Here is a 13,429-nt window from a genome sequence, read left to right as displayed (position 1 = left end):
TATATATATATATTTACATATATATATATATTTACTAATTTACCTTCCATTCCTTTTAGAGCCTTTATCTAGAGAAATAATTCACTCTTTTGACGGAAGAGGCTCTTCTCATAATAATGATCTCTCTAGTTTCCTCAAGTGCTCTTTTATATAGTTGACATGTGATTATTTAATGTTTTAATGAATCAGATTAATATTCTTGACTGAATACCATTAGCGATGGTTATTAGTAATTCTCTCTCTTCTCTCCTCTCTCATCTTTCATCGCTTTCTTTCTCACTTAATTATGCAACAAACATTTTCTCCTGTAAAAAAATTGCTTTGTTAACAACAAGGCACTTTTCTTTTTCATTAATTTCACACCGTGATAAAAGAAGACAAATTGAAAGGATGAATTTAGGTTACAAAATTTAATAAATTCAACCCATGAGACTACTTTGAAGTTTGGTTCCACAAAACTCTATCGTCTTCTTCGCAACATCATTTTTTTTTTCAATTTGGAGTTTTTTCAAAAGCTAACTAAAAAAGCTAGAAAGGGCATGAAAAATGGGTAGAAAAATATTTTTTCATGTATTGTTTTTTTGGTGAAATTTTCCATTTATTTTTTGGGTCTTCTTTTCCTGTGGTATTTATAATTGTAATATTTAATTGGGGCTAATCACTACATTTCAGTCTTTCTCTTTTGAGACTCTACCTAGTTGTTCATATGTAAGTGTAAAAACATTAAAATATTGATGTGATTTTAATTTTCAGTTGTTTAATTTACACGAATGATGTTTGATTGCTCTATTTTTCGAAGAGTTTTGAATGGGAAGAAGTAATCTTTGCTGATTGAGAAAAGAATGGAAGGAGAGAGAATTGCTAATAACCATGACTAATGATATTTGGTAAAAAAAAAAAAAGTGAGAAAGTAAGAGATGAGAGGGGACAGAGAATAACTAATAATCATGGTAAGTGGTATTTGGTCAGAAAAATTAATCCGGTTCATTGCAAAAATAAATAGACACATGTCAATTATATAAGATAACACTTGAAGAAACTAGAAAGATCATTACAAGAGAGGAGCCTCTTCCTTCCTTTGACTAACAGTGCACATGAAAAGAAAAAGATTTTCTTAGAACTAAACGATATTTAAGGTTTCAAAAAGAACAATTTTAAGTATGAAATGAGAAATTGAATTAATTCTATTTTGAATTGAATTTGATATAACTTTAATTTAGAACCAGTGGTTCCGGAACTCAAGTCTAGAGTCGTCAGGTGAGACATTCGGTTCACAAACAGAAAATCTATCTCCACAACAAGCTCTTCAAATTAACCAGGTCCGGCACGCTTTGGACTTCACCATCAAAATCGTGGCCCCGTGAAGACGGTTCTACTTCACTGAAAAGACGCGATACTCATTAGCAAGCATCTGGTGATCAACGATCCAGAAAAATTAAAAAGTCTTTTTTAATAGTGGAATGTAAAATCTTAAAAAAAAAAAAGAAAAAAAAAAGAGAAAGTTAAGCTTACGATCAACTCCACCAAGATGATCAACAGCATGCACAAAGAGCCGATGAAGATCATGAGTCCATCGGAGTCTTGGCATTCTGGGTTTAACATATGCTCTTATGGCAAACTCTGATGATTTATCGCTACTGCTGTTTCCTAGCTCCATGGATAAAGAAGGAGAATTTTCAGAGAATCATTCTGGTGAAAAGATGAGAGGTTAGGAAGATAGCTAAGTTAGATGAAGAGAGAAGGGAGTTATAAGTCTATGTTTTTAAGTATACAAGAAAAACTAAAAAGGGAGTAATAAATATAAAGGGAGCTAGCTAGCTAGTCAATGTTATCACCTTTTTGTCTACTTATGTCAAGGCTTTTAAATTTACAACGAGGATTTTCTTATATAAATATTTTCCAAGTCTTATAAATTTTGATTATGAAGCTAAAATTTCTTTTTTGAATTTTGTTCAACTTTCTGAATTTCTGATTACTTTATAGGATTTTCTTTGTTTGAAGTTAGTATCGAAACATTCTTGTGTGTCCTTATTTGAGATTTCTACTACAAGGGCCACCTCAACCTCAACAACCCCCCCCCCCCCCNTTTATGTTTTTCTTTTTTACCTTAAAAAATGGTCTAAATGTATCGTTAATAGTGTTTGAACATAAATGTAATCGTCGATATAAAGATTAGCTAAAATACAAAACTAGCGTGTGAAAACCTCTTTTGGCATCTGGTGAAGTCAGTTACAATTATTAACACAACAAACGTGTACCCTATGATTTATACAAGTCTTTTCATTAATAGTTAAGAACTTTATTAAATGAAGGATAAATATTATTAAAAAAGTCTCAATATTTTTTTTTAACTTTGAATTATCCACTTATTTTAAATCATAAAAAAAGATTCAACAATTCACTTAATAAAAAATAAAAGGAATATAGATAAGCCTATATGATCTTGAGCTCAAAGGAGGATCTACTGTGTGAGGTGCGGATTGTTGAAAATTTGATAATTTTTTCATATATTCTGTATTTATATTGATAAATCTATTAAATAGTCGTCAAATGTATAATTTGTGTATATAACCATTTATAATCTATGAATATATACTCAAAAAAGACAATAATGAACTTAGCGAACTACGTGGCATTAAGATTTCAAATATATTTGGTAAGAATCTAGTAATAAAATAATTTTTTGGTCAAGTGGTAGAAATAAAATTAAACTTACTTAGGTTTAGCTATCCTCCTTGTGAAGGTTTGAACCTCTGGGACACATATGATAATAATTTTATTATTTTTTTCTCTATTCTATATTAGTTCTCCATTTTTGTTTTTTATCCCTTAAAAAATTATAAATTAAAAAAATATATATATTTTTACTAATTTACCGTTCCATTCCTGATCCACTCCTTTGACAAACCGTGCACATGAAAAGAAAAAAAAATCTTAGAACTAAACGATATTTACGATTAAAAAAGAACAATTGTAAGTATAAAATGAGAAATTTAATTAATTATATTTTGAATTGTAAATGACAAAAAAAATGGAAAGACAAATATTTTTATAATATAAACAAATAATACTCTTTATTTCGTTAATTACTTGTCTATTTTTTTTTTGGGTTGTCCTTAATTGCTTGTCCATTTTGATAAATTAAGAAAATATCATTTGTATTATATCCTCAAATAATTACTTTTTGAAAATCTGAAGTTTTTTAATTCATCCACTTTAATAGGGCTAAAATGATAAACTCATTTTGTCAATCATCATTTTCTTAATAGGTGTATCAATTAAAAACTGAACAAGTAATAAGATAATACGTTTAAAAATCTGTTAGACATGTGGCTCATTCGTGATAAATTTTTTAAATATAATTAGATCGATCACAATATATCAAAGTATATAGTTCATGCTATTTTGGAAAGATGACACGTCATCATTATTCGAATTTTCGTATGATACTTATTACTATATGTTGCCTAATGTGGGTAAGCATGACTAATATGGAGAGTAGTGAATAAACATGAGAATTTAATTTTCTATATTTTATGGACGTAAATGTGAACGTAGTACTAGATTTTGAAAGAAATAAAGATGAGGAAAGCTAACTTACTCATAATTTTAAGCAAGAAACTAATTTAGCTAAAGTTTAACTTGAAAATCCGATCCGTGAATAATATCTACATGCGTCTACATATTCTTGTCTTATCAGAGTCAAGTTCAATTCATGAATTAAGTTGAGTTTGTGCGGAGCTTAACCAAACATTTTATATTGTCAAACCAAGCAACTGAGCTTTAATTTAATTACTAGAAATAAAATAAATTCGAGCTTTCTAAGATCGAAATACTTATTTCAAATCAAAATTAAAAAAATCACAGTATATACTATATATATACACAAATTTAACCTTTTTTCCCCACAAATTTAATGTTATTCAGTCAATTAATCTAATTCAAAACAAAAAAAATGAACAATTCATTATACATAAAAAATACAGTATATACTATATATACACAAATTTAACCTTCCTCTCGGCACTTTTGATAGAAGCCATCCACCGAGCGTTCACCTCCCGTTGTGGTGGGAATTTGGCTAGACCCTATATACCTTGTGTATTATTGAAGCAAAAAAAAAAAAAAACTCTCTCCATTTTGAAAAGAATGAACTAGTTTCTTTTTTAAGTAGTTTATTTAAAAAAGAATGAGCACTTTTTTTTTTGACAACACTTTACTTTTAACTTTTCATGTGACTTGTTTAAGGCGACAAATTTAAAGGACAATTTGATACATTTGATATAACTTTAATTTAGAATCATATGATTAAATTTTTTTTTAAAACTTTATTTTAAATCAAACTAGACCATTATTTTATAAATAAAGGAAGTAATACAAAAGGGGATCAACAAGGGGGTGCACAAGGTAGGGGGACGCAAAAACTCCAACTTAAAGATAACTAAAAAAAAAGCTACAATTTACATGAGAATACTGCACAATGATAGGGTAGTGTCAAACTTTTCAGTTACTAATTGAAGTCAAAAAACCTTATCGAAATTGTTACATATTGAAGAAACCTTACCCTAGAACACGAACCAGGTTCGTGTAAGTTGCTTTTAAGTAAACACAGAGTAAAGACACAAACACTTACTGAATTAAAAACCTTCCTCACTCAAGGAAGGAAAAACCTCGTTTTATTAATTCAACTATAAGATTTTGTGATTACAACTCAATAATCAAAAAGTCTTATCTCTACTACTCCCTCGATTGACTCCAATCGATCTCTCCAAAAGGCCAAACCCACCTTTTGTTACAACCCTCACTGAAACTCGACCCTACAAAGAGCCAAACCCACCCTTTGTACAAATCTCTCAAGACTCAACTCCCAAGAAGTCAAACCCACTTCTTGTTACAAATCTAGGAATTATTACAACTCAATAATAAACCTAGAACAAATCAACAAAGACTAATAACCTTAGACTTTAATTGATCAAACTTCAATATCCAATAGTTCTGAGTAGAACAGGTTTCGTGAACCTGGTGCTTATGTTGCTGTGATGAAGGTGAACCTGGTCCTTGCGTTTCTGTGACGAAGACCTGCGTTTTTTCTCCAGAAAATACTACTCTCAAGATGATATATTTCGTGAATATGCAATACCTATCGTTCTGGCTTTGCTGGAAAAATTCTCTCGATTTTTGTGATTGCAAAGACATTTTTTTCTTTCAACTTCTTGATCCTTTTATAGATTTGATTTGCCTTCAACTTCTACAAGGAAAGGAATTACAAATCCTTTTCCTTCTTGAACTTGTCTATATTTACGTCTTTCCTTATTTGACTTGAATTGTAATTTCTTTATTTCTTTCCTTCTTTGACTTGAATTGCTACTTTTTTATTTCTTTCCTTCTTTGACTTGAATTGCTACTTTTTTTTTTTTTTTTCCTTCTTTATTTATTTCCATATTTGTTTCCTTCTTTTCCTTCTTTACAATTCTGCACTTTTTCTTCTTTTCTTCAATACTTTTTCTTCTTTGTCGCAACTCTCATAATTGTATACATACGACACCATGCCTTCACTTTATCAATCATCAAAACTACTTTATTTGTTCTCCTACTTCCCAACATTTTCCCCCTTTTTGATGATGATAACCAATGATTTGTTACACATCAAGACTCTTTGTTAGTGATCAAAACTTCAATTCTTTGTCATCCATCAAAACTACAAACTTCATGTTTTCTCATTCCCCAACAATTTCCCCCTTTTTGATGATGACAAACTATACATATGTCTATCTACATTATATACTTTCCCCCTTTTGGCATCATTGAAAACCAATAACCAAAGAACTCGAATAACATTCAATGAGTGCAATATCATTTTTAACTCATAGCCACTTGGGCAACACTTTCAAGTACACTTCTGCTAACAAAATGGTTAGTTAATCTGAGGATATTAGTCATCTTAAACTCATACACAATTAAGATCTTCAATGAGAAACGAAATAAACAAATATGTACCAGTTTATGCCCTTAATCAAAAACATATAATATCATGAGTATGAGACAGACATAAGCACATCAAAGAGTCAAAAGAGTATAAAATTTGAGGATAAGGATTGGGACAAAGATTACTAAAGTAAGGAAGAAAGGGATGTTTACTGCCATTGATAATTTTTTCAGTATGCCCATTGTGCACCAGCTTCTTTATTCTGATCAGTTTTCTTAGAATGTGAAATTTCATCACGAGAAACATGAGATACATCATCACCTTTTTTTTTTTTTTTTTAACTCTACTCCGTAGCATTTTCATTCTCCATGATTTTCTTCTTCTTTTTTTTTTTTTGATAGCCTTTTTCTTGATGACAACTTTGAAGGAGTACCAACTACCAGTAAGAGATTCATCACATTTTGGTGCACAAAGAGATGTGTTTATCAATAATGAAAGCAAGCAACAATTTATTTCTGTGAGAATTGTTCCCCCTGAGAGATAGACAAGTTATACACTTGGAATGGATGAAATATCAATTTGGAGTTTGTGAACCTGGTTCAGATGTGGGTGATAAAGCAGGGTTCCCCCTAAATTAAAGCATGAGTGACTTCAATACTGAGATTTTCATCATTAGAGCAGTTTGAGATTGAACGATGCTTATTGTCAAAGAGGGTTCTTGGTGATCTTTAAGAAAGTTGAATTTTTGATGATCGACCAGGTTCATTAGTGCTTATGTTTGACCCACACTCAGGAAATTAATGCATTGAAAAAGGATGGTACATACCTGAGTATTACAGAGAAACCAGGTTCCCCTTTTTTGTGTTTCTTCATGACTTACTTAATGGTGTTAGCAAAAAGAAGAGATAACATCCGCAAACTTTCTAAGCATTGTTTGAGATGTGACTTGAGTGTGTACCTGTTACAGTACGAGGTTGAGTTAGCAGATATTCATTGTATAATTACTCAAGCGTAAGATTATTCTTTTACTAGCCAATTATTAAAGGAAATCATGATAATGCATCAACTTGTTTCGATAACACCATGCTTTGACTGATTTTTCTCAAGTTCTTCATATTCAAGGCCTTCATGAGAATGTCGCATCATCATATTCTCCCAGATCAAATGAATCTCAAGCTGATTCACAGAGAACCAACCCTTGTCAATTTTCAATACCTTCCAATGAATAACAAGGACCATGTTCACACAACGAAGTTCCCCCTAAAGGTGTGCCATACTCTTACTGTCCCGATTGCTCTAATATTCCCCCAATCTCCAGAACCATAGATTAGTAGTAATTCATGTTGCAGGTGCATCAATGATTGTTAGCTGTGAACCAGGTTCATATGCAGTGTTCCCTAAATTTGCATCATCAAAGATGTTTGATATCATGTCACTTTCTTCAACTTTTTTTTTTTCATCCTTTTCAAGGAATAAACTGTCTCCTTGAAAATCAAAGAGCGAGAGGAAATTTTCTACCATTTTTAGCACATGTTTGGAGCATGCACTATTCATGTACCAAGTTGGCCTTTTCCCTCTCACCTTCACCTGAAACACTAGTCAAAGATTAGTCTTGGGAACCCAGATTAGCTTGGGCCCCTTTATGTGAGTAAAAGGATGAATAAGATTTCTTCTAGCCCATAAAGGCAAATAAGAAAACCTTTTATTTGGAGCATTTTTATTTCGAACCAGGTTCTTAGCCGTATCAGTCTTTTCCTTTTTGGTGAACTTAACATTTTTCTGAAAAGCCTCAAATAAAGCTTTACATTGATTCTTTAAATGACCTGAGTTTCCACAATGAGTGCATAAACTTTTAGACATGTGAATAGTGTGTGACACAAGATTATTCTGTTTTTTAAAACCTATCCCACTTCGACTAGTGGTTTGCTTTTCTTGAATCTGAGTTAAAATTTCAGAGGACCTGGTCCATCTAAGATTTCTTTCCAGATCCAGTTTGGTATGATCAAGATTTTCTTGTAACAACCTATTCCTTTCTGTTAAAGCTTGATATTTTATGGTTAACAATTTTATTTTTTCTTCTAGAGCTAATTGAAGTTCACTAGCAGAGTTTTTGCCCTTGTGACTTAACTCTGAGATTTTAATCTGTTCTTTTAATTTATTTTGAAGAAAGTGATTGTGTTTCTCAAGATTGTCATTGACTTCTCTTAAAGATGCATAGTTTTCCATCACTTGTTCTCTTTCAGAATTGACAGACTGATATGCATCTATAAGAGTACTCAATAAAGACTCTAGTTCCTTTTTAGAATATGATTCAATATTTACTTTGATGTGATGAAAACTTACCTTGCTTTGTTTGTCATCTTCTTCATCATCTTCAGAATCTGTTTCAGCAATGAGTGCAAGAAAATCATATTTATTTGATTGTTCTATTGCAAGTAGTGACTGATTTTCGAACCCTCCATCCTCAAATTCTTCTTCAGATAAGTCCCCCATAGCGGCAAAGGCTCTTCTCGTTGAAAGATCCGCTTCTTGATTGGTCATTCTTCTGTTTGTGGGAATGTACTTATCATTCTTGATGTCTTTGACCTTCTCAAAGTTTGCCTTTTTCTGCTCTAAAGCCCAAAGTGGACAGAATTTGATGAAGTGATCTGGGCTCCCACATTTATGACAAACCTGGTCTTTAGTGTTTTCAGATGGTTTTTGAGAAGTTTTCTTTTGAAAGGTCTGCCCTCTCTTTAGCATTCTGGTGAACCTTTTGGTTATGAGGGCAATATTTTCATCTTCAAAATCATCTGATGCATTTTTATTTAGAACCAGGTTCCTTTCCTTCCTTTTTCCTCCAATTTCCTTTTCTTGGTTTTTCTTGAGTTCGTATGTGATGAGATTACCAATCAACTCATCCATGGCCAGTGAGTCTAGGTCGCGGGCTTCAGTGATAGCCTCGACTTTACTTTCCCAAGTTTCAGGAAGGACACTCAAGAGTTTCCTTACTGCCTTTCCATTAGGAACTATCTCTCCCAAGGAGTACATCTCATTAATGATGGAGGTGAACCTGGTGTGCATATCTTGAATAGTCTCCCCTTCTGCCATCCTGAACAGCTCATATTGCCTGTTCAAGTTATCAATTTTGGACTTCTTGACTTGCGTTGTTCCTTCATGAGCTGTTTGTAGTGTTTCCCATATGGCTTTGGCATCTTGACAGGACGAGATTCGATTGTATTCGTCTGGTCCTATGCCACAGATCAAAATTTTCTTGGCTTTGGCATTGTTTTGGATTGCAAGCTTGTCTTCAACATTCCATTCTTTTCTTTCCTTTGGGATTTTGGTGATTCCATCAGTTGCGGTTTTCATAGGTATGGTTGGGCCATCTAGAATTACTCCCCATAGATCAGGGTTTTCGCCAATAAGATGGTCCATCATACGATTTTTCCACCATCCATAATATTTGCCATTGAACAGTGGTGGTCGTGTTTGTGAAGCTCCCTCTTGTGGGGTAGGTGGTGCTGCCATTGAGTCTTTTCAAGGTGTGAATCTTTTAACGAAAAGACCTGCTCTGATACCAATTGAAGAAACCTTACCCCAGAACACGAACCAGGTTCGTGTAAGTTGCTTTTAAGTAAAGACAGAGTAAAGACACAAACACTTACTGAATTAAAAACCTTCCTCACTCAAGGAAGGAAAAACCTCGTTTTATTAATTCAACTATAAGATTTTGTGATTACAACTCAATAATCAAAAAGTCTTATCTCTACTACTCCCTCGATTGACTCCAATCGATCTCTCCAAAAGGCCAAACCCACCTTTTGTTACAACCCTCACTGAAACTCAACCCTACAAAGAGCCAAACCCACCCTTTGTACAAATCTCTCAAGACTCAACTCCCAAGAAGTCAAACCCACTTCTTGTTACAAATCTAGGAATTATTACAACTCAATAATAAACCTAGAACAAATCAACAAAGACTAATAACCTTAGACTTTAATTGATCAAACTTCAATATCCAATAGTTCTGAGTAGAACAGGTTTCGTGAACCTGGTGCTTATGTTGCTGTGATGAAGGTGAACCTGGTCCTTGCGTTTCTGTGACGAAGACCTGCGTTTTTTCTCCAGAAAATACTACTCTCAAGATGATATATTTCGTGAATATGCAATACCTATCGTTCTGGCTTTGCTGGAAAAATTCTCTCGATTTTTGTGATTGCAAAGACATTTTTTTCTTTCAACTTCTTGATCCTTTTATAGATTTGATTTGCCTTCAACTTCTACAAGGAAAGGAATTACAAATCCTTTTCCTTCTTGAACTTGTCTATATTTACGTCTTTCCTTATTTGACTTGAATTGTAATTTCTTTATTTCTTTCCTTCTTTGACTTGAATTGCTACTTTTTTATTTCTTTCCTTCTTTGACTTGAATTGCTACTTTTTTATTTCTTTCCTTCTTTGACTTGAATTGCTACTTTTTTTTTATTTCTTTCCTTCTTTATTTATTTCCATATTTGTTTCCTTCTTTTCCTTCTTTACAATTCTGCACTTTTTCTTCTTTTCTTCAATACTTTTTCTTCTTTGTCGCAACTCTCATAATTGTATACATACGACACCATGCCTTCACTTTATCAATCATCAAAACTACTTTATTTGTTCTCCTACTTCCCAACACATATATATATTAGGTTTGCCTGTGTAGTCAAACACAACTAATTCTAGTATAATAATTACATATATTTGTCCTTATCCTTCGGGATGACTTGGTTTGAAGAGTGGTTGTCCATACGGATGATTCAGGCTCGATCCCCCTCAGTGCCTTTTGAATCGAGTCTGTCGCATAAGATTTGTCTAGTGCGATTTACATCTCTTGTGTGATTTACAGGCTATTACACAAGTGGGGGTTTATCTGATATGCACAAAATGCTCACCCAAAAAGACAGACTTTTAAACCAAAAAAAATACACATATATATTTATTTATTTATTTATTTATTTCTACCCTTGTTATCTTACGGAATATGGAGTCAAAAAAACTCGAAGGTCAAATATAACATAAAAAGATTCTGGAAGAAGTGAATTTCCTCTTAACTTTTCTAGATTGCATCACTGCACACATTTACTTCTCTTTCAATAGTTGAAAAATCAGACTTCTCAATTCATACTACTGTTTACTTGGATTAATATATATATATATATATATACAACGATATGATGAGTTGGAGCAATTTATTTTTTTTAAAAAAACAAATTTCTGTGTTCAACATTATTGTACACACAAATTTTTATCTTGTACAGTAAATTAATTACATATCATATATTAGAAAGGGCAATCAATTTTCGATCCTATAATTTGACTCGAATTACTAATATTAGAGTAACAAATATGATTTTAGCGTAAAACTAAATTCATTATAAATTTGTGTGTAAATATTCCCTAGCCCATGATCATATTAAAAAAAGATGAGAGGTAGGTAAGATGGAAGGAATTAGCTAGCTAGGTCTCTGCTATACAACATAAAAAGAGAATTAGTCATGAGTCTGTTGTCATGTTTTGTCTACTTGTGTATTGAGGCTTATTTTTCTTGCAAAAAGTTGAGTTCATCTTGAAGAGAGTTTAAATTAACAGTAAGTCTTTTTGAATTTGATTACAAAGACAATAATTTCACGGAATTTTATGATATGTTCAACCTAGAATTCATTATAGGATTAAAAATTGTGAAAAAGGGAAGAACTGAAAAAGGAAACAAAAAATAATTCTGCTCATGGAAAAGCCAAAGGGTTGATTGAGATGATACCCAACAACAAATAAAGAATAGCCATCAATATGCCATGATTGGACACATAATTTCATTAATTGAACGATCAAGAGTATCTTACTCAATAAATTTCTTGCTATAGATAACATTTGAATATAATAAAACATAAATTATTCTCCTAGGTGCAATTTGAAGTTACTACTATTATTTGTTCTAGTTCATAGAAACTAAACATATATAATATATTTTCTTTGAACGAATTTATACTACTATATGGTATGTTTTAGGGATCTTTTATTAATAATTAGTGAGTTTAAGTTCAACGGTAGTGAATATCATTTTTAATTGTTGCATCACCTCCCTCACCTAGGTCACCTTCATCAAGTTCACCTTCAATTTTATCATTAGGATTATTTCCACAATTATCTTCAAACCCTTCATTAATACCAGAACCAAATTCACTTCAACTTCCCGTTCCAGTTCCAGCTCAAGCACCACTTGTTCCACCATTTCCGGCTAAAGGACCAAAACCACTTCCAAAAGCACCTCTAATACTACCACCAAATCCACCAACGCCGGCTCCTAAACCAAATGGAGGCGTAATTGCACCTACAACACCACCAAAACCACCAAAAAAGGCAATAAAAGGTGCTGAAACTATTCATTTTGTTCATCAGCTGATGCTTTTGGTTTTTCCTTCATTGCAATTAGGCTCCTCGCGTTTAACTTCTAGATGATATAGTCACACACACTTTAGTTAATTAACATGGTATAGATCAGAACGGATGAGGTCCTAATTAAGTCTAAGCCTTACCATTACTATTCATTATTTAAAAGATTTTTCACATGCTTGGTTAGGGAATAGAAACACTAATATTCAAGGCCACACATGAAGGGGATCGAGGTGTCGTAAATATATAATTGAAAACATAAAATTAGCTTACCCTTTCTCTAACTTATAACCTTTTTAAACTTTTAGATAAGTCTATTAACATACATTTCAGTTGAAACTAAACCCTTATGCATCATAAAATATCACTGCACCTTTAACAGTCTCAGGTGGATTATAAAACTAAGTTACAAAGTTTTAATTAACCTAGCTAAGCTAGGTTAGTTTAAGCAGAAACAAGAAGGTTACTTCCTTGTACTAGCATATACTTGATAAGGATTAACTAAAATAGTTTTTTTTCCTTGAGGAGATTATAGAGACCAAATGATTTTAACCAAGGGTGAGGTCAAGAGAGATATCTGAACTGAGAGATAGCTCCAAGGACATAGTGCTATGGGAGTCTTCCTCTTCAATCATTGAAGTTGCACTCTTATTTGGCAAATTGCTAATACCATATGCTCGCACAATTTTATTATCATCATCTCCATCCTGCCCAAACAAAAATAAAATTCTCATTTGTAACTATATATGTCAAGTAAAGAAAGTTAATTAATAAAAGTGAATTAAGGATTTCGTTTATTACTCGAATAGTAATGGTTCCATCGAAGAAATCCCTAAACATGTAGCATCGTCCTTCCAATCCCATCTTCTTCTCTGGCATAGGTTTCCTGGAAGGGGTAAACATGTAATTTCATATATCATCATTGAAATTCAATACTAGCTCCGGAGTTATCTATTTTTCAGATTATTACAACATTGATGGTGTAAAAAATGTTCACACTAAAAAATAGTTCCATTTTTAACAGGAAAAAGGAAGAGAAGAAAAATGAGACAAACCATGGAGGAGGAAAAACAGTAGAGCTGGAAGCAATTTT

At 32.4% G+C, this 13,429-nt stretch overlaps 2 protein-coding genes and 1 pseudogene across 2 annotated transcripts in view; all 3 read right to left on the bottom strand.

Moving 5' to 3' along the window:
* The window catches only part of LOC107010106, an 8,872-nt pseudogene extending 7,188 nt beyond the window's left edge, over nt 1-1,684 (bottom strand).
* Nucleotides 1,685-6,309: 4,625 nt separating this feature from the next.
* Nucleotides 6,310-8,711, bottom strand: LOC107009402. The gene has a single exon (XM_015208734.2). The coding sequence runs from the start codon at nt 8,666-8,668 to the stop codon at nt 7,526-7,528; it is 1,143 nt and encodes a 380-aa protein (XP_015064220.2). The 5' UTR covers nt 8,669-8,711; the 3' UTR covers nt 6,310-7,525.
* Nucleotides 8,712-12,860: 4,149 nt separating this feature from the next.
* LOC107010105 (transcription repressor KAN1-like) overlaps nt 12,861-13,429 on the bottom strand; it is a gene marked incomplete at its 5' end in the record, with an annotated part of 1,728 nt that continues 1,159 nt past the window's right edge. The window contains 3 exons of the mRNA XM_027914215.1: nt 12,861-13,043; nt 13,138-13,222; nt 13,392-13,426. Coding sequence (XP_027770016.1) covers nt 12,885-13,043; nt 13,138-13,222; nt 13,392-13,426 — 279 coding nt within the window. The remainder of the gene's footprint in view (nt 13,044-13,137; nt 13,223-13,391; nt 13,427-13,429) is intronic.

Source organism: Solanum pennellii, chromosome 2, assembly GCF_001406875.1.
Source record: "Solanum pennellii chromosome 2, SPENNV200".
In the NCBI taxonomy this organism is placed as follows: Eukaryota; Viridiplantae; Streptophyta; class Magnoliopsida; order Solanales; family Solanaceae; genus Solanum; species Solanum pennellii.
This window is presented reverse-complemented; position numbering and strand designations above follow the sequence as displayed.

Bases quoted from the DNA above. Each gene is read 5' to 3' on its own strand.
- LOC107009402 (XM_015208734.2), bottom strand. From the start codon at position 8,668: ATGCTAAAGAGAGGGCAGACCTTTCAAAAGAAAACTTCTCAAAAACCA.